Source organism: Leptodactylus fuscus, chromosome 4 (genome assembly GCF_031893055.1).
Source record: "Leptodactylus fuscus isolate aLepFus1 chromosome 4, aLepFus1.hap2, whole genome shotgun sequence".
In the NCBI taxonomy this organism is placed as follows: Eukaryota; Metazoa; Chordata; class Amphibia; order Anura; family Leptodactylidae; genus Leptodactylus; species Leptodactylus fuscus.
Genome location: NC_134268.1, coordinates 148,966,234 through 148,987,465, shown reverse-complemented (window position 1 = coordinate 148,987,465; position 21,232 = coordinate 148,966,234). Strand labels below are relative to the sequence as shown.

Below are 21,232 nucleotides of genomic sequence, written 5' to 3'. Positions count from 1 at the left end.
AAAGTATTTAACATTTCCAAATTATTATATAACTCTGAAAGTAAACTTTGCAATGCAACACATTTTTAGAAACATTAACGATTTGTTTTACCTTGTCCTTTAATCATTCAAAGTTCTGTTTTAAACAAACTCTGAACAGGACTTGAAATCTGAATGGATGACCTCAATCTGTACTTATGTACTGCAACCTCAGTAGTATAAGCAAATAACACAAAGTAGTTTGAGGTTCAACCCTAAAATCCAAACCATTTTGAATTTAAATAAATGACTTTTAGCAGAGCTACAACTAGTAGATGAAAAAGTAAGTGACATGTCAAAGAATTTAGCAGTAAGGGTTACAACCAATAAATGCAAGGAAATTGACTTATCATTCCAACTGTTAGGCCAATATGTTTTAAACATACAATAAGATACACTGTGTTTTATTGTGGACACTGACATTCCTGGAATCTAAAATAAATGCCGGATAACTCCATATTTGCCAGAGAGGTCAGAAGAATAGCGCTGCAGAGTGTACTGCTGCTTCCAAAGGCGCTGAGGGGATTAAGAAACGCTTCCGGGTCAAGACTCTAGAATTTATTACAATTGTCAACTTCAGGACTCTGCAGTTAAAAAGACAATTTTGAGCATATGTATTGAATTTGCAACTGTAGTTAGTAATAAAGTGTTTGTCTAAGATCAGCCAGTGTTCTGGGCAGGTTTATCCCTGTCAGCATATGAAGCACACTCCAGAACTCTTGGCAGGGATAAGAGCTAGCATGGCTGCCAAACAGGGCACTGGAACGCATGCCACACAAGTGGAGTCTATCAGGTGGAGGATACCGCTAGTGATGCATTGCCACTAAGAAGTCCTGGGACGGAATAATCAGCAGTGAAATATCACAGCTGGTCATGATTTTTGCCTGTGCCAAACACCTGCAAACTCTAAAAGGATATCAAAACAAAACTCCACCCAATGGCAGAGAGCCATCCCTTAACAACCAGTCATTGACTCTACATCACCATAAAAATTAATTTAACATTTCTACAGAAACAGTATTCTTCCTGTCCCAAAAGGCCCTTCCATTTCCTTTCACAGTTCTTTCGGCTAAGATAAATATGCCACAGAAAACAAACAGAAAATAAAGAACTTAAATATTTGATGACTGGAAAAAATATCTGTTGGTTACAACTGTTTATTTGTGGAAGCCTGTGAAGATAGAAGGTTTTATTAACCTCCAGACTATCTCATGATGCATAGGTTCCTCCATCTTTAACATATCCTTAAAAAAAGGTATGCTGCCACATCTGGTAAAACTGTACAGCACACATTGAGAGCACTGAAAGCACAAGTCAAACCCAAGGTCACTGTAAGATGTTTGTTCCATTTACTTATGTGATTATATGACAAGGACCAGGCTGTGAATAGCTAAAGTCAGAAAATACCTTTTCCTCTAGGGTTCCCTGGGTTTTTTGGGACCAATAAAATCTTGTTTTGTAAAGGTTTGCAGGGCAAGTTAAATAATAAAGTGAGATAGTAGAAGCAAGATAAAAATGTAATAAAAATGCTAATATCATGGAATATTGTATTTCAAATGCATATGGGTTATATAATATAAATTGGGTCCTTTGGTCAATCATTCAGAAAACATGCCAAGAAAAATAAATGTAGAGCAAAACAAAAGTACTATATTAATAATATTAAAAAGGAAAGAGTTGTAAAGTGGAAATCTCCTTTTGTGTACCTCTGCAATAAAAAAGGACTGGAGCAGGTATCAGATTGGGATCAAACTGTTCCATGTACACTGTATTCAGCAAAAACAGATTGGTCAATCAGGACAAGCATTGTAAGTATCTTCTCTATGGGCCAGAACAGAGAATCAACCTGACAGGTCAAGTCCAAACCAAGCATTACATGGACAGCCATTGATTCAAAGAGCCAGCATGTATTGCTACATTTTCCCTGACGTAGCCATGGACATAATATTTGACTGGCAGTGACTTCCCTGTCAATAACTCGGAAGGTACAAAAAGCTGGACCTGTAGTAGCCAGCTCATCGCCCCTCTGGCATCTTTTTCATCTTTTTCAAAGACGGTGTTAAGTACCGAACAACGCCAACTACTTATTTACAAAGGTTGGAAGATTCATGAGATGTTTACCATGAAGTATAAAGTTGGTCTTTTCACAGGCTAATGAATCTGTATTTTAAGAGCATGATTGTAATGTAAGGTACTGTGTTTTCCACAGATATTCTGTATCTATGTGCATGATCATATTATAAATCAGTTTTGTATGGTGATAGAACACCGTTAATATTCCTCTATATTACTGTATTTTTATATGCAGGCATATCAAATTGTTTCTCTTAAATTCTTACCAGATGACTTTTTATGAATTACCACTTCCAGGACAGAATATCACCATATACGGCAACCGATGGGACAAAGTACAGTGACACACAGGGTTCCTGCGTATCTGTGTGTGACTGCACAATCTTTTGCACAAGCTCTAGATTGGACTTAAATGCATTATGCACGGCAATACATTAGAATAGTGTTACACAATAAATAAATAAATAAATAAATAAATAAATGTACCTTCGGTTACAACTAAATGCAATTTTTCCTGAGTAATGTGTCCTAGACTCCTTTCCTACCTGGATGTCTCTTTTGTTCAGCTCAGAGACTGAAGCCTCCATTGAGTACAGAAGTCTAGGAGTCACAATGCATCTCTTATAAGTTTGAGGCTGTGAAGGTGTGCTCTAAAATGCATACACATTCAACAGTAATAAAACTACATCTTCAATAATAATGCTAACATATACCTTCAACAGCTGTAGACCAAACCCTTGTTTGATTGAAAGCCACTCTTCCCAACTCCCCAATACACATGAATTTGTATTCTCAGTGGGGAGAAAAGAATAAGCTGCTGCCAGAACAAATCAATAAGAATGGTGAAATTCAACTTGGCTAGTAATTCTTTGCCTAATATCTGCTGAGTATCCTGAAATCAGCAGCTTTTTTGGTCAACCTTCTTCTAATTTGTATTAGTTGTAATCTTGTATTATTATTAGTAACCTTGTATTGTATTAGTTGTAACCTGTTGTGCATTTAGTTGTAACTAGATGAATACTATCATATACCACCAATGTTGTATCTAGCCAAGAATCCAAGAAAACAGCACCATCAGAGAAGTCACCAACACAAAAAAATCAATAAAGCTACTGTAGATTCCAAAGAGAAAGTTAGACTAGTAAAAACAGATAACCCAGCTAAGCAACCAGTATACCAAGATCTACCACACTATGTCCTTAGCAGATTACTGATGTCTTAGTGCAGTCTTAAAGGGGTTGCCCCATCTCAAGGATCCTGTCTATGCTGGTAGCTTTTGTAAATTGAAGCCTTTTTCTAAATATATTGCTTTAGAAATTCTGCTTTGTTTGCCTGGTATGTGAATTTATTTTCCCATTGTTTACACTGCATTGCTATAACCAAGGACCTGGGAGATAGGACAAGTGATGTCACTTACTCAGTACTGACAGGACAATCCGTTCAGATAATTGCACTTTGCTGATAAAGCAGAGTTTGTTATTTCACTAAGTAAACACACAGATACCACTGAGTCCATTCTGTACAATAATCTACCTGTAGAAGTGTTGTGTGTTCCTGTTAGGGAATTGCTAGGACAGCAATTCCCCAGAAGCTGCTGGAAACCCTGGAGAAAGGGGAACAAGAGACAATGAGCCCTAAGCTGAAGCCCCCCCCCACTGTCCCTTCCTCTTGCCAGTCCTATCCTAGGTAATAGGTGGCAACTTGGAGACGATCCCTTCCTGTATATGTGAAACACAAAATGCAGACAAGACAAACAACAACAAATGGAGGACAGCTTACCAGGGTTTGGTAACAGTCGAGCAATGCAGTGCCAAATCGAAGTCCAAAAGAATAGTCAATAGAGAAAGCCAAGGTCAGCATTAAGAATACAAGTAAATAAACAGCAAGAGAAATGCCATCAATCACAGTGTGAATGTGAGCCAAGCTTAAATAGGGAGGAAGAACCCGCCCTGAAGTTAATAGGTAGACAGGCTGTCAATCACACGAATTAACCACTTCATGAACAGAGCTAAAGCCGTGTTCACACAGTGCAACCAAAAACTTTAAGCAATTAACCAAACTGCACACGCCTCCTGCACTGCCGCATGCGAGCAGAGGGTAGCACAGTGACCCGAACAGGCAATGACATTACAGTCCCATTCAGCAGGAGGGAGGGGGAGCGAGAGAAATACAGGAAGTGAGAAGCAGACACTGCAGGCAGCCTGGCTGAAACACTGAGATGGGAGAACCTCTTTAAGGATGATTTGGTCCATGGTCTTGAACTGAAGATTAAAAACATGCTCAATGTGGTATACTGCATCCAAACTGGTTTCAAACATGGCTGTGTACACCAAATGTCCAAACACATGAATAAAAATCACAGTAATAAATCAACTTCTATGCCTTTACAGTTTTAAGGATGTGTTGCTGTCATAGAAACAATGTACAGCAACTAAAAAAAGTACTATTCAAGGAGGCTATGAGGAGATTAGTGTCTTTCGCTAGGTTCACACCTGCGTTCAGCACTCCGTCCTGTGCTTTCCGTCTTCTACATGCAAGAAGACGGAAAGCACAGACCGGGTCTGGCCGTGAGCGGCGGTGAGCGTTTTATGCTCTCCGCCGCGAAAGCGTTTTTTTTTATTCTGGACACAGAGTACTGCATGTCCGACTCTGTGTCCGTATTAAAAAACCTGGTTTCACGGCGGACCGCTTCAAATGAATGGGTGAGAAAGACTCCTGCAGGTTTCCGTCTCCTGCTCTGTTTTATGCAGGAAACGGAAACCTGCATAACGGAGTGCCGGGCGCAGATGTGAACGAGCCCTTAGTTGTAGTGTTGAATGCCACACTGCCAGACACACTGCCTCAACAACAATAAAGTCAAATTTAAGTAGGGATTAGAGGTAAACGGTAGACAGACAAAAATCCTGATTTTCAGGTAATGAATATGTTATGTTTTATATACAACAGATAAATATGTCAGGGAAAGGCACCATAACTTATACACAACATATATGAAGGACTTCTACATTTCCACCAGTGGAAATAAATACTGTGCAATTGTTCCTGATTAGCCTTCCTTTAAAGGGGAATTCCAATGAACATAACCATATCTAAATTGTATAATTATACAATATTAATAATTAAACACTTTCCAAAGTTTTAAAGATTTTTTCTAACCATCTTAGTGGTAACAGTCTTTTATCTTGATCAGTTGCAAATACAGCAACTTTATATGGTTTGGGACTTATCAGAAACCCAGCCATGATTTCTGATTGTGGACAGGCTATCAGGGCCCCTTCACACGGAGGATACGCTGGCTGATTTTGAACGTGTACGTTCCGAATCAGCAGCGTTTAAAACAGGTCCCATTGCTTTCTATGGGAGCCGGCATACGCGCGCTCCCCATAGAAATGAATGGGAAAAAGCAGCCCATTCATTTCTATGGGGAGCGCACGTATGCCAGCTCCCATAGAAAGCAATGGGACCTGTTTTAAACGCTGCTGATTCAGAATATTTAAACGTTCAAAATCAGCCAGCGTATCCTCCGTGTGAAGGGGCCCTCAGAGAGTAGAAAGTACCTGTATTCACGGTCATATCCATTGGAAACCTACAAAGACAACAAACTGTCAACACTAAGATGGTTAGAGAAAATATATCAAATATTTAATGTATAATGGTCTCCGAATTTAAAGATGGTTATATTCAAGGGAAAAAAACTCTTTAATATTCTACTTCATGAGATAAGAGAATACAGTACACATATGAATGTAAATCTAGAAGAATTGAAGAATGTTGTTTATGACCACGTTGATATGAATTTGTCTAATCAGCAGCAGCAGCTGTAATAGGAGCTTATGAAACCCACTGAGGATAGCCTGTGTGTAACAGCAAACATGTGAAAGTTGTGAGGCTTGTAACTAGCCATGCAAGATATTTTGTTGCCAGTATAATGACACAGATTTATCTCCATTAAATGGGTTGTACAGGGAATTGTTATTGACTTACCTGGACCGAGGAACGCGGATGATTGGGTTCCGTCCACATCACAATCCCAGGGCCACATGATCAGAAGCAGTGTTCCACCCTAGGTCACTCTATCCCCTCCTCTCACAATCTGGTAATTAATTAACTAACTCATTCATTTACCTGGTCCATCATCAGTGATCCCTGAACCAGGTAAATCCATTACAACTCCACAAGAAACCTCTATAACTCAATTTGGAAGGTGTCTCTAATGTCCGAATCAAGCTGTGCTATGTGGCAGACTCAGTTTAGTAGAACTGATATCTAGTGATAAAGCAGCATGACATTAGATATAAAATTGACATGTACAATTCCTTTTCAAGCATAACATTAGGTTTCAGTGGAGTTTGATCCAGTCATCTCTCTCAGAAAAAAAGTAATACTGTGCACTACTCATATATCTTCAAGGAGGTGCTTGTGGAGAGGAATATCCAACAGTCATACAGAAAAATATCCACAGCACCCAATTAGATTAATAGCATGTGATTGAGAGCTGTGGATATTGTCCTATTTATCTTTTCCAGACGATAACAGATTTGTTTTGTTCCTGATCACATATTAATAAATCCTCACCTCTCCTATGTTTCAAAAAGTATATGTACATCAGGTCCTTTTAAGCCAATCAGCTCTTCTCACATGTATTTCTTAGTAAAACTTGAAAAGACAATTCTTAATCATCTAGTCTTAGAATTCTGCATTGTACTGTTCCTCTGTTATTCCTACTAGAAATGTATGCGTCTTTGAACACTCTCACACTGCCCAATGTGTACTGTCATTGTAGGAACATAGCCAATGCCCAGTTATCAATTTACACAAAAAATTTCACATGACAAAGTTAAAATAAAAGACACTCCAGAAATGCTGTTTCATGAGCAATACAGGTATTTAGAAAACCAGTCGCATCAGGAGTTGTCACAGGTTCTCATTTAAAGGAAGCCTTTCACCAGGGATCTCAATATCAAGCCAGTCATCTTAGTGCATTGTAGCGGGCATTATGCTGAACATCATTCCTTTAGATAGTCCAATAGTGGCACCATTTCCAATGTTTTTTTAATAAATATGGAAATTCGCACCAAGTGCAAGTGAGTTTCTGGTGACAGACTCCCTTTAAGCCACTCACTTAATTACATTTTAATACCAATAATTTGTATAACCAAAATAAGTCATGTCAGACTGACCTGGGGTTCTGAAAATACTTGCTTAATACTGTTGATTGGCCCATATGGGATGCCACTTCCTTCAAAGAGCTTGAGCCATTCGGCGGTTGTTTTTTCTGAGAACCTAGGAACAAACAAAAGCTTGTGGTTTAAATTCTCTCCTCAAAAAAAAAAAAAAAAAAATCCAAAGGATGTAAAGCACTACCACACTGATTTATTCCCAGGCAGCCAATATTGTAACAGAAAATGTTCAGCGGAAATGCAAAAGCTGAAAGCCCTAGGCAAAGAACATGGTTAAAGAGCCTTGTAATTCTATCTGATTGTCTTAATATGAGATGCAAACCAAAATTATCAGCAATTTCATATATGGTCAGAGGATTTCCTCAAGGCCTTTTGTACTATAATGATCATCACATTTGTAAGACAATAGCATTAACATTCTATGGGAAAAAAATGAAACACTCGAGTTTTGATCTTAAAAATCTGATATGAAGCAGCCTTGACTTTTTCCTGCCTATCATATGTGAAACATATGTCGGAACTAACAACCGCAACTGTTAGATAGCCAAACGATGTTCACATTTATTAGCAACATAATTTTGAAATATGGATTAGCGGGGTCAGAGGGCCATGGACCACAATGCACTTTACATATCCTGGATATAGGCAAAATTCTTGTTTTGTAGCCTGCTGAAAGCTCCGATCACAGAACATTCATTTAAAATCATCTGTAAAGTGTTGCAGTTTCAGTAAGCAATAAGATCCATGCATACAAGCCGGCAGCTGATGTGACCTTTTGATAAGTAAAGCAGGAAACAACATTGTGTGATTAGGGTCTACGTGCAGGGGTGCTGAGCCAAAACAGGTTATATAATCCTCTTACGTTCTTTCTGTTCCTTTTTATCCTAGTATGAGTAAGTGTGAAAGAAAAAGTATATTCTGGTGATAGATTGCCTACTAAGGCAAAGAGCTCAAATTTGTTAGACTATTTCTTATTATAATAGCACATTTACTTCTTTTTAAGTGTAGCGGTAGCATCCATACCATAATAGAAGATTACTTGCTCGTTGTTTCATTTACCTTATATTTTTCTGAGACGTGTACTGTAGTTTAGCTGGAAATGGCATCTTCTGCATACTAAAGTTGTATATCACACTTTTAAAGGGGACGGGGAAGAATTAGCGACACTTGGCTGTTCCAGAAACAGCCCCATACTTGTTCATGGGTTGTATTTGGTATTATGGCTCAGCCCCACAGCAGCGTCCCTCTGTCGCCTCTTACACTAGTACAGCCGACTGCGCATGCGCGGCCTAGTTCCAAGTCCGCAATTGCGAGCATGCGCAGTCGGCTCTACTAGTGTAAGAGCCGACAGAGGTGACGCTGCTGAAGAAAGAAGGGGAGGATCCAGCAGAAGACAGAGGCGGTGCAGGATCCTGTTCTCGGGCAGCGGTGGGGACGCCCTCATCGCATTTTCAGCGCTGGGGCCCGCCCCCATCACTGCCAGAGAACTAATTTACATACCGGTAAAAACCGGTATTACTAAGGAACGGCGCGGCGGAGATCCCATCTAAAAGTAGGAGATGAATAGCCTTTCTAAAGGCTATTCCGACGTGTTAGCCACAGAAAAAAAAGTTTTTTAATGGTAGAATCCCTTTAAATAATGTATAATATAAAGTTTTTACTATTCATTCACAGTATTCATCTTCATGTGTCACATCTCAATTGTGAAACACAAAACCATGTTCTTTTCTATATTAGCATTCAATAGAAAGAAATGCTGTGTAACATGAACAAATCAATAAATTAGTGTCTACCACTGAAATTAAAAGCATCTAACACTTAGCTTTTATTAGATATGAGAAAAACAAATACTAAAGTGCTATAAAAATGTGAAAAATAAGCACCAATAGCTACTGCAGGACCTGGTTCCAGAGTATGAATGAAATCCAGGTGTGAGAGTATTGTGAAAAACGGACCTCTGTTAAATACCTACAGATGCATCATCTCTATGTATTTCTCTAAAAGCATATTACATCATCAGGAGAATATAGCGGGAAGAAAGTAAGACAACACATTATGTGGACTGCATCAAATGGCATGGGAGGGGTCCAGGATTAGGCTGTTAAGCCTATATTGGTATTGATTGACAACTCTGTCCCACCCTCTTTTTCCACTTCTGTCACTTCTGTTTTTCATGCCTTTTGATTCTACATTCTCTCTTCTACACTCTTAGAGCTACTGTACTCTATTAGATAAAACTTTTTCTGAGCAGTCGGTACAATCCTGTGTCAGACTCAATTCATATGCTGCTCATTGTTGGGTCTCACCTCTCATATTTTGTCTGTACTATTTCTCCCACCTTCTACCCACAGTGCAGCCTAAATCCTAGTTTCAGGCCTACGCTGGATGTTACCATCGCAGTTCCCATGCACACTCTAGATTCCAGCTAGCAGTCACATTTAGCAGGTTGAATACTATATATGTCCTTGCAACTGTTCTTATTAAAATTGCTCAGATATTGAGTTAATGGAAAAATTACAATGTATACAGGTCAGAAGTGAACAAGGAGGTCAAATAAAATTGTAACCTTTATGCTTTTTATTACTACAGCTAATGTTTTAAAAGAGTTGTCCCACTGTTTTAATATGAGGCCTGGGAAGGTGAAAAAAGAAACCAAAAAAACCCAAAAAACCATACTCACCTGTTCAGGATGTTCCAGTGTCTCCCAGTGCAGTCTGGTCCTGCTACTTCTGGTGGAAGTCCCCGCCACACTATCAGCAGTCTTAGGAAAGGACATAGTGACGTCTCGTGTCCTTTTCCTTAGACTGTTGAGGCAAATCAGTCATGTGCTGCATGGACTTCCACCAGAAGAAAACACCACAGCAGCAGGACAGGACTGTGTAGGGAAACAGCAGAGCTCTGGGGACAGGTGAATGTGTTTTTGTTTTTTGGTTTGTTTGCTTTCTCACCCTCCCCAGCCTCATATTATATATATACATATATATTATATACATATATATGAAAAATAAAACAACAAGAATTGATTCTCTGCCATTGATTACACAGGGGAACAAGAAAAAATAAAATTTCTGTTGAGTTAAATTTTTGAGCTGTTTAATACTGAAATTGACATGCTGAACTCAAATCTGCAGTTACTTTTCTTCTATCATGTCAAGTTTTTTCTCTACAGCGTATCTTGATGTGACCACGCTAGGCTATTTGGTAACGCATGCGACAAGGTGGTGGGAGGTTGTGCACCCGTCTCCCGCACGCGTGGTGACGTCATAACTGTCCCGACTGACTGGGAGAAGACGCTGAGAGGTGAGTACTCAGTGTCGGGCTGTGGGGAGCGCTATGGTTACTCTACTGTGCGGGCGGGGGTGCGATAGGCAGTATACTGTGTGTAGTGGGGCTGCAATGTTGCACTGTGTGTGTAGTGGGGGCTGCAATGTAGCACTGTGTGTGTAGTGGGGGCTGCAATGTTGCACTGTGTGTGTAGTGGGGGCTGCAATGTAGCACTGTGTGTGTAGTGGGGGCTGCAATGTAGCACTGTGTGTAGTGGGGGCTGAAATGTAGCACTGTGTGTGTAGTGGGGGCTGCAATGTAGCACTGTGTGTGTAGTGGGGGCTGCAATGTTGCACTGTGTGTGTAGGGGTGCTGCAGTGGGGAATGTGATTGTGTTGGAGCAATGGGCAGGCTTTGTGCCCTGCGCTCCAGACATCCTGTGTCCTGTTCTAGTCTACTACCACAGAATAGAACAGAGCAGGCCTCGCACACGGATTTGTTTTCACGGTCGTGTGCAGGAAGCCTTAAGTATATTAGTACGGCCCTCTGAAACTATTCCAATTTCTAATGTGGCTCCATGGGAAAATTAATTGCCCACCCATCGTCTAGATAGTTTTCCGAATTTTGTTGTGAGTTCTTGTTTGTAGACAAGCAGTTAACAGAATTTATTCTTTTATAGACATAAGTACTTCTTTGCTTTACATTCGATCATGTCTGCGGCTTCATCTTCTCGTCGTAAGTGCCTCAACAGCCCTGATTCATTTTGTTACATCTGTGGCAGTTTCACCATTCCAAGTCAAAACTTTACTACTTCTAAAACAATGGACCAAACTGAGCAATAAATAGCAATTGTAGGAAGAAAATAACTCTAGTATATTCAGATTAATTTCTGCTTCATTGTCATGTAAGTGTATATTTTGTAAGATTTTCACACAAAATTTAGGGTATCCTGTATCTTAAAAACTTGACGTGCTAGAGAAAAACGGGGGTCATTTTTGGAACCAAGAGCTAAAAGTAAGTCTGAAACAAGTGTCAGATCTAAGTCAACAAAAATTGTGTTCCCCAGTGTTATCTATACCATTGCATGTACATTAGGAGTGGTGGGCAGGCCGTTAGTGGTCACAATAAAACTACAAAAAAAAACAAAACAACAAAACACTGCCTTGAAATGTTCTAGTACAGGGGTCCTCAAACTTTTCAAACAGTGGGCCGGAGGCAGAGCAGGTCGCACAGACATCAGGAGCGGTGCCCTCCAATAGGTAAAGTGAAGTGCGCTCCATGGCCTGGCCCGAGCTCCCCAGGAGCTTCATTATAAATGCACGTCTGCCAGCGTTGTCGGCGGGGCCAGACAGAAGTGCTTGGTGGGCCGCATGTGGCCCACGGGCCGCAGTTTGAGGACCACTGTTCTAGCACAACAAATTAGATGTTATGTTCACACTGAAGATTTTGTTTATGTAGCTCACTTTAGTAAAATAAGGAGGGAATGGTGCCTGTTGTGCAGGAATATACTGTACTTTAACATTGTGGCAGGTATCCACTGCTTTCAATCTTTGCTGACCTTTATTATTATTATTAATAATAATAATAATAATAATAATAATAATAATACATTTTATTTATATAGTGCCAACATATTCCGCAGCACTGTACAATTTGTAGGGTTCAAGTACAGACAGAAAGATACATTACAAAGAAATAGTCACTTCACACAATGGGACTGAGGGCCCTGTTCACAAGAGCTTACAATCTATGAGGTAGAGGGGGTGACACAAGAGGTGGCAGGGGCGACATCGGAGGTACAATTGCTTATACAATGGTCAGACAATAGAGGTTACTGTCATTACACAAACATAAAAGTATGTGAGCTGTCACCAGTCGTGTCCTTTAACATGTGGATGGTGCCTGGACATATAAAGTTAGCCTGAAATGGCATCATACAATCTGGGGTAATGTGGGAGCTGGACCAGAGGAGAGTTTGTTTTAGGGCTTCCAATTATGGAACTTAAGGGTTACCTTTAAACTGGAATGGCAGTGCAGAAACAGTTTTTTTAAACCATTTTGATTTACAACTTACTCTGGGTTCACACCAGCGTTCAGGCCTCCGCTTTCAGTTTCCGACTTCTGTCATGCCGAATCTGGCCGTGAGCGCCGGTGAGCGTTTTATGCTCTCCGTGGCGAAACCGTTTTTTTTAAACCGGACACAAAGTCCTGCATGTCCGACTCTGTGTCCGGTTACAAAAACGGTTTCGCCGCAGAGGAGCATAAAACATTCACCGGCGCTCACAGCTGGACATTTTTCAAACCCATTCAAATGAATGGGTTTGAAACATGACTGCAGGTTTCCGTCTCCTGCCTAGTTTTGCGCAGGAAACGGAAACCTGCAGAACGGAGACCTGCAGATGTGAACGAGCCCTGACATTAAAGATAGTCAAATACCATCTAGTACAATAATGGTTTCCTATATAATGATAAAGTTACTAAGGGAATAAACTAGAATGCACCACTATCGGATCCTTTTCAGTCAGACTGTCAATGAGTCAAGTCTATGTAAATATTATGCTCTCATGGTACGCTTAATGAATTTTCAAGGCAAAGCACATAGATCATTTCTGGAGTTACACAAGTGGTTTCCTTGATACTCTGTGAAGCAAATGCAAATCAGTATCAAACGTGCCTTTAGACTGTTCTACATCCCCTAGAAATCACTTGGGTGTATTTAAGGCTTTAGTGTTTTTGTATCCTTCAGTCTCATCCCCCCAAGAACTATAAATGGCTTCATTTCTTTTTATGGAAAACAAAATATATGTCATGATGATTTTTTTACACTACTGCCGTAACTAATGTCTGTTTTATGCAGTGGGAGATGAGATTAAATACCTTCAAGCTCAATCAGCCAGGGACGGAACATCTCTGCATTCCATCATCACCAAAGGACATATTAATCTTGCGCCCCTGAAACAAAAACTCTTGACCTAAATTTAAAGTCAAATGGCTTCCTCCATCTGTAAAGACATCATTACATGCAAGCTTGCATAGAAAAAGAATACTATTTCCTTTTATTGAGGTAATTTATTTTTTACTGGACATAGTTTTAGGTACATTGGCTATATATATTGTACATACTAGGCTGAAGTATGACACTTCTGTTGGTAGGGTATCTATCAGTATGGTCATAAAGAAAACTATAATATACTACATAGGAAAAGTGACACATATTATGCCAAATTATTAAAAATGGTCAGTCTCTCACAATAGCGTTGCCCCAACAGCCATGTATGTATTGGGCATTAGTACACTCCAAACAACACTGATTGACAATCAATTTCACATGCTGTTGTGCAAATGGAATAGACAACAACTAGAAATTACTGGCAATTATTGAGACACACTCAATAAATGAGTGGTTCTGCAGGTGGGGACCACAGACCACATCTCAGTACCAATGCTTTCTGGCTGATGTTTTGGTCACTTTTGAATGTTGGTTGTGCTTTCACACTCGTGGTAGCAAGAGACGGACTCTACAACCCACACAAGTGTCTCAGGTAGTACAGCTCATCCAGGGTGGCACATCAATGTGAGCTGTGGCAAGAAGGTTTGCAGTGTCTGTCAGTGTAGTGTCCAGAGGCTGGAGGCGCTAACAGGAGACAGATCTGTACACCAGGAGACGTGGAGGGGGCCGTAGGAGGGCAACAACTCAGCAGCAGGACCGCTAACTCCGCCTTTGTGCAAGGAGTAACAGGAGGAGCACTGCCAGAGCCCTGCAGGCCACAAATGTGCATGTGTCTGCACAAACGGTTAGAAACTGACTCCATGAGGATGGTATGAGGGCCCGACATCCACAGATGGGGGTTGTGCTCACAGCCCAACACCGTGCAGGATGCTTGGCATTTGCCACAGAATACCAGGCCTGCAACATCCTTCAGCATAACCAGTTTGGCAGTGGGTCAGTAATGGTGTAATGTGGCATTTCTTTGGAGGGCCGCACAGCCCTCCATGTGCTCGCCAGAGGTAGTCTGACTGCCATTAGGTACTGAGATGAGATCCTCAGACCCTGAGTGCGGTTGGCCCTGGGTTCGTCCTAATGCAGGACAATGCCAGACCTCATGTGGCTGGAGTGTGTCAGCAGTTCCTGCAAAATGAAGGCATTGAAGCTATGGACTGGCCGCCCGTTCCCCAGACCTGAATCCGATTGAGCAAATCTGGGACATAATGTCTCGCTCCATCCACCAACGTCACATTGCACTACAGACTGTCCAGGAGTTGGCAGATGTTTTAGTCCAGATCTGGGAGGAGATCCCTCAGGAGACCATCCGCAACCTCATCAGGAGCATGCCCAGGCATTATAGGGAGGTCATACAGGCATGTGGAGGCCACACACACTACTGAGCCTTATTTTGACATGTTTTAAGCACATTACATCAAAGTTGGATCAGCCTGTAGTGTGTTTTTACACTTTAATTTTGGAGGGGACTCCAAATCCAGGCCTCCATTGGTTAACAAATTTGATTTCCATTGATGATTTTTGTGGGATTTTTTTGTCATCACATTCAACTTTTTCAAAAGTATTCAATGAGAATATTTCATTCATTCAGATCTAGGATGTGTTATTTGAGTGTTCCCTTTATTGTTTTGAACAGTGCATTTTCAACCAAAAATAATGGTTCGGTTCTTTAGTAATTTTGACACAAATTTTTTGCTCATGGACATGGAAATGGACATCTGTGACATCTGTCTAAGCTTGTTGGACATCCTATTCTAATATTATGGGAGTTATTATATAGAGTAGTTATAAATGTATGACATTTTGGACTGTTAAGCCCTTCTTCAGGCTAAGATAATGTCTGCAGAAACCTCTGTGGCAGAGGGGAGTTATGAGACAGAAGTGTTGGACAGTAACGCAGTGAAGGCTGGAAGTGTGTGGAGATGGTGTCACACTTTTGTATCTACTCAATATAATGACGGATGGATATGTACAATCTATCAGCTGTATACAGACACACTGAATTCGGTATTGAAGCACATTAGACTGATTAGCAAGCCCAACAAATGTTGGAGTGATATTATTTTCTTCTAGAGTGTCTAAAAGTGCATTGGTGAGTTCAGCAGTGATCTTGGACAAAATACCTGGCATTAAATCTGTGTTCTGTTTAATCCTAAACCTATTTGAAAGGTTTGAAATGGGTGCAAACTAATTCCTTAACAACAAACTCACACAACCACATATTTATGAGCCTTGCTTTGGACACAGGTGCACAGTTATGCTAGAAAACTTTCTCATACTGCTGCCACAAAGTTGGAAGCATAAACTTGTCTAAAATGTCTTTGTAAGGTGTATTGTAAATATTACTATTTTAGTTCAAGTCCAAACCCCTATATCATTATCTTAGTAGTAGCTAGCAGCATTTTCTGGCTATCTGTCAAATCCAGATTCTATACCATTATTATTGTTACTGTGTTTTGCTTACTTATACTAGCACCATCATATTCCACAGTGCTTTACAGACATTGTCAGTCACTGTCCCATATAGGGCTCACAATCACCTACCAGTACCATTATCCTTCCTCCACTGGGGACTGAATATTTTAGCTGGGAGCTGTTAGGGAAGTGCCAGACAGCAGTTCTCCAGTGCGGTAGATGAACCCTGGAGGAAGGGGCACAAAAGACAGTGAGCCCTGGTCTGAAACCCCCCACTGTCCCTTCCTGCTTGCCGGTCCTATCCTAGGTAATAGGCGACAACTGGACGACAGACCCTTCCTAAATACGCAACACACAAAACGCGAACAAAACAGACAAGACAAGACAGTGAGCCCTGGTCGGAAACCCCTCACTGTCCCTTTCTGCTTGCCGGTCCTATCCTAGGTAATAGGCGACAACTGGACGACAGACTCTTCCTAAATATGTGACACACAAAACGCAGACAAGACAAACAACAACAAGGGAGGTCAGCTAGCCAGGGGTCAGTAACAGTCGAGTAATGCAGTGTCAAAATAGATATCCAAAAGAGTAGTCAATAGGGAAAGCCAGAGGTCAAGAATCAGAATACAAGAATAAACAGTGAGAGAAAAGCCAGCACGCACAAAGCAATAGCAAGCACAAATGTGAATGTGAGCCAAGAATAAATAGGGACGATAAACCCACCCTGGACCTGATAGGAAGGCAGGTTGTCAATCACAGGGCAAGACTAAATTAACTATTAGAGGAGCAGAGAAAAATGAAGGTGAAGGAGATGGGTGTGGTGGGAAATCAACTACCAAGGTGAAGGAATTGGAGAGTGTTCAGACAATGCAACATGAACCCAAAAGAAGAAATCACAGCCGAACACATCTCCTGCGCCGCAGCATGCGACCGTAAGATGACGCTGAAGCCCGGACGAGCAAAGATGTTACAGTGGCATTCTCAGATTAATCTTTCAGACTGGTAGATGGTGATAACTAATTTGTCATTACACAAAACATTTTCCACTACTCCATAGTCCTGAAGTGCCTTGTTTAACTCCACTCCAGTCTGTGACTGGACATGGTTTGTGTGTGGCCGCTTGATCATACAAACACCTGAAGGTTATTGCTTATGCTGATGTCACGTCTAGTGCGTGAACTTTATAATATCACTTACAGCTGACCAAGAAGATTTAACAAAGTTACTTTTCACAAAGGAGGTATTTTTAAAAAGAACAAAATGAAATAATTTAAATATATAAATAATACGAATGTCTATAATCCCATGCCTGTGCACTATCAATACCAAAAAAATTGAAAAAGTTAACAAATACATAAAAAAGAAAAAAAAACTTAAAACCTTAATACCTCCCAAATCTTCCATGCACAAAACATTTTAAATAGGATCAGTCTCAGAATTTTGATTTCTTAGTATTAGGTCTCTCCCATCCAGAAGACACATCAGCTCTCCTAGCTCGTAACTTGAAATACCCATCTTTCCTTCATGCAGGTCATGAACCAAAAGACTTTTCCTATTACTTCCTGTACTTGAGGAACTGTCTCACCCTTCCATTTAGATGTCAGTTCCACCCCGGCTACTGTGCAAACCCTACTTATATCCATCTAATTACATCTCCAACAAAGTTCTTTATAGTCCAGGATGGCTTTAGCACTGTGAAAGTTAGACTAGTATCACCCCATCTTAAGTTTACTAAGTGCCTCGAGATGGTATATGTAAAATGGGTATCTCAGACCATTGTAATGCATGGTGCCAGCTGTTTAGAACGAATATATACGTTAAATCTATTTCCCATCTTAACACATAGTCTAGCTTAACTTGTTGTGCATTAGTCACCATTTCTAATTATACAATTGTAAAATCCCTTCTAATCTTTATATTAGAATGTTAAAACAGGTTAATATGTGTGGCAAATTGCATATGTGCCCAATCATGCTGTGAGTTTTAAAAATTGGCAAATTGCTGATCTGCATGGTTCTAACAGTCTAAAAGATGTAAAAGATCAGTGGTCCTGGGGCCCCTGGTGATCAACTGTTTGAAGGTACTATGGAGCTTTTGTGAGCGTTATGACTCGTTCACTAATTACATCGCACAGTAACTGTTTAATAATCGCCATACAATGTTATTACAGCCTGCAATAATAGTGAACATCCTCCACACAGTATTATATGCACCACAGTGGCACCTACGCATTATAATCCACAAGCAATTATAAAAATCGGCTCCAACCAGGAAGATTATCCATACACGATCCGAGGTATACTTCTTTTTTTTAAAAAGCATCAATTTTATTCTTTATCCATTTAAAAAAGGTTGTGAACAATCTCATCAGCTGATGAGATTGTTCACAACCTTTTTTAAATGGATAATGAATAAAATTGATGCTTTTTTAAAAAAAGAAGTATACCTCGGATCGTGTATGGATAATCTTCCTGGTTGGAGCCGATTTTTATAATTGCTTGTAGAGTATTTCTTCGGGAAAAGTCCTTTCCGACATCTGGTCTCCCAGGAGATTTCAATTATATATGGACTGGTGAGCTGATTGCATATATTTTTTCTATACACATTATAATATGCTCCAGAGTGGCCCCACACAGTATAAAATGCTCCTAAGAGCCCCCCCTAGAGCCGCTTCAGGTGAACCCCAAGAAATTCATGAGATTCGCCCTTCTGCTTCTATTATTATACTCTGGTGTCTCCTCAGACCCCAAAATATAATAAGTAGAGGCTTATTGGGAAAGATTAAAAAAAAAAAAACTCTTCTCTTATCTCTCCTGGGCATCCTCCATCTGTCTGGTTTTCTTCATCATCTTCTTCAGTCACGCATCCCAGATGTCACTACTGGTGACTGTGATTGGGCCTCATTGGTCACGGGGGAACACATTGACATCATTACACCACCGTGACCTCAGTCACAGGCTGGAATAACCCCAAAGAAGATGTCAGGATAGTCGGAAGCCCAGGAGAGTAGACTATTTATTTTTAGTCACAGCCCCTGCGCTGGCATCTATTGGAAAGGGACCCAGCATGTTGCATTCAACATTTCCTGCACGGGATTAGACTGTCTAGAAAAATTACAAGACTGATAATATGATGTGTGAGTATTGGCCTAAACTCCATATAATATTTGTTCAAAAGGCATCAAGCCTTGGAGCATTGGGCGGTTTCAGTTATATAAATGCTCCCAATGCGATTTGTAAATTGAAATATATAAACTACTAGAGGGAGGACCCGGCTTCGCACGGGTATATTACATTTTATGTTTGTGTAGTGGCCCCATAAGAAATGTCCAATTTTGCACTGGTGTATTTTGTATGTGGTTTGTGTGTATGTCCATAAGCGTCATGTGATTATGTGCATCTCATTTTGGATATCAGTGAAAAACCTATGATCAGTTGTTATGGATACCTGGAGTAAAGCTGTATCTAATCCTTCCCCGTGTAGTACTGTGTTTAGACTCAAGTATCTAATCCTTGTTGGTGTGGTACTGTTTGCAGATGCACATATCTAATCCTCCGGCGTGTGGTACTGTGTGCAGATGTGTGTATCTAATCCTCCCCTGTGTGGCATTGTGTGAAAAGGCACGTATCTAATCCTCCGGTAAGTGAAACTGTGTGCAGACATGCATATCTAATCTTACGGCATGTGGTACTATGTGCTGATGCGCGTATCTAATCTTCTGGCGTTGTGGTACCGTGTGCAGACAGGTGTATCTAATCCTCTGGCGTGAGGTACTTTGTGCAGATGCGCGTATCTAATCCTCCCCAGTGTGGTACTGTGTGCTGAGACGCGTATCTAATTATCTGGCATGTGGTACTGTGTGCAGAGGCATGTATCTAATCCTCCAAAGTGTGGTACTGTGTGAAGAGGCGCGTATCTAATCCTACGGCGTGTGGAACTGTGTGTAGACACGCGTATCTAATCCTACAGCATGTGGTACTGTATGCAGACGCATGTATCTAATCCTATAGCGTGTACAACTGTGTGAAGACGTGCGTATCTCATCGTCTGGCATGTGAAACTGTAAGCAGACGCGTGTATCTAATCCTACGTCATGTAGTACTGTGTGCAGACGTGCTTATCTAATCCTCTGGTGTGTTGAACTGTGTGCAGATGTGCGTATCTAATCCTCCCTTGTGTGGTATTGTGTGAAAAGGCGCATATCTAACCCTACGGCGTGTGTAACTGTGTGTAGACGCGTGTATCTAATCCTACGGCATGTGGTACTGTGTACAGATGCGCGTATCTAATCCTCTGGCGTGTGGTACTGAGTGCTGAGATGCGTATCTAATTCTCTGGCTTGTGGTACTGTGTGCAGAAGCATATATCTAATCCTCCAAAGTGTGGTACTGTGTGCAGACACACGTATCTAATCCTCCCCTGTGTGGTATTGTGTGAAGAGGCACATATCTAATCCTGAGGCATGTGGTACTTTGTGCAGACGCACGTATCTAATCCTCCCCGTGTTGTACTGTGTGCTTAGACACGTATCTAATTCTCTGGCTTGTGGTACTGTGTGCAGACACACGTATCTAATCCTCACCTGTGTGGTATTGTGTTAAGAGGCACGTATCTAATCCTGCGGCATGTGGAACTGTGTGTAGACGCACGTATCTAATCCTACGGCATGTGTTACTGTGTGCAGACGCGTATATCTAATCCTCTGGCGTGGGGTACGGTGTGCAGACGCATGTATCTAATCCTCCCTGTGTGGTACTGTCTGCTGAGACGCATATCTAATTCTCTGGCTTGTGGTACTGTGCGCAGAGGCATGTATCTAATCCTCCAAAGTGTGGTACTGTATTCAGGCACACATATCTAATCCTCCCCTGTGTGGTATTGTGTGAAGAGGCGTGTATCTAATCCTATTGCGTGTGGAACTGTGTGTAGACGTGCGTATCTAATCCTATGGCATGTGGTACTGTGTGCAGACGCGCGTATCTAATCCTATGGTGTGTGGTACTGTGTGCAGATGTGCGTATCTAATCCTCTGGCATGTGGTACTATGTGCAGATGAGCGTATCTAATCCTCCCCCATGTGGTACTGTGTGCTGAGACGCACATCTATTTCTCTGACTTGTGGTACTATGTGCAGAGGCATGTATCTAATCCTCCAAAGTGTGGTACTGTGTGCAGACACACGTATCTAATCCTCCCCTGTGTGGTATTGTGTGAAGAGGCGCGTATCTAATCCTACGGCGTGGGGAACTGTGTGTAGACACACATATCTAATCCTGCGGCA

General features: G+C 41.0%; 1 protein-coding gene across 1 annotated transcript in view; it reads right to left on the bottom strand.

Annotated features, from left to right (window-relative positions):
* SUGCT (succinyl-CoA:glutarate-CoA transferase) overlaps positions 1–21,232 on the bottom strand; it is a 577,328-nt gene that overhangs the window by 316,172 nt on the left and 239,924 nt on the right. Inside the window, exon 12 of the mRNA XM_075271200.1 lies at positions 7,272–7,374. Coding sequence (XP_075127301.1) covers positions 7,272–7,374 — 103 coding nt within the window. The remainder of the gene's footprint in view (positions 1–7,271; positions 7,375–21,232) is intronic.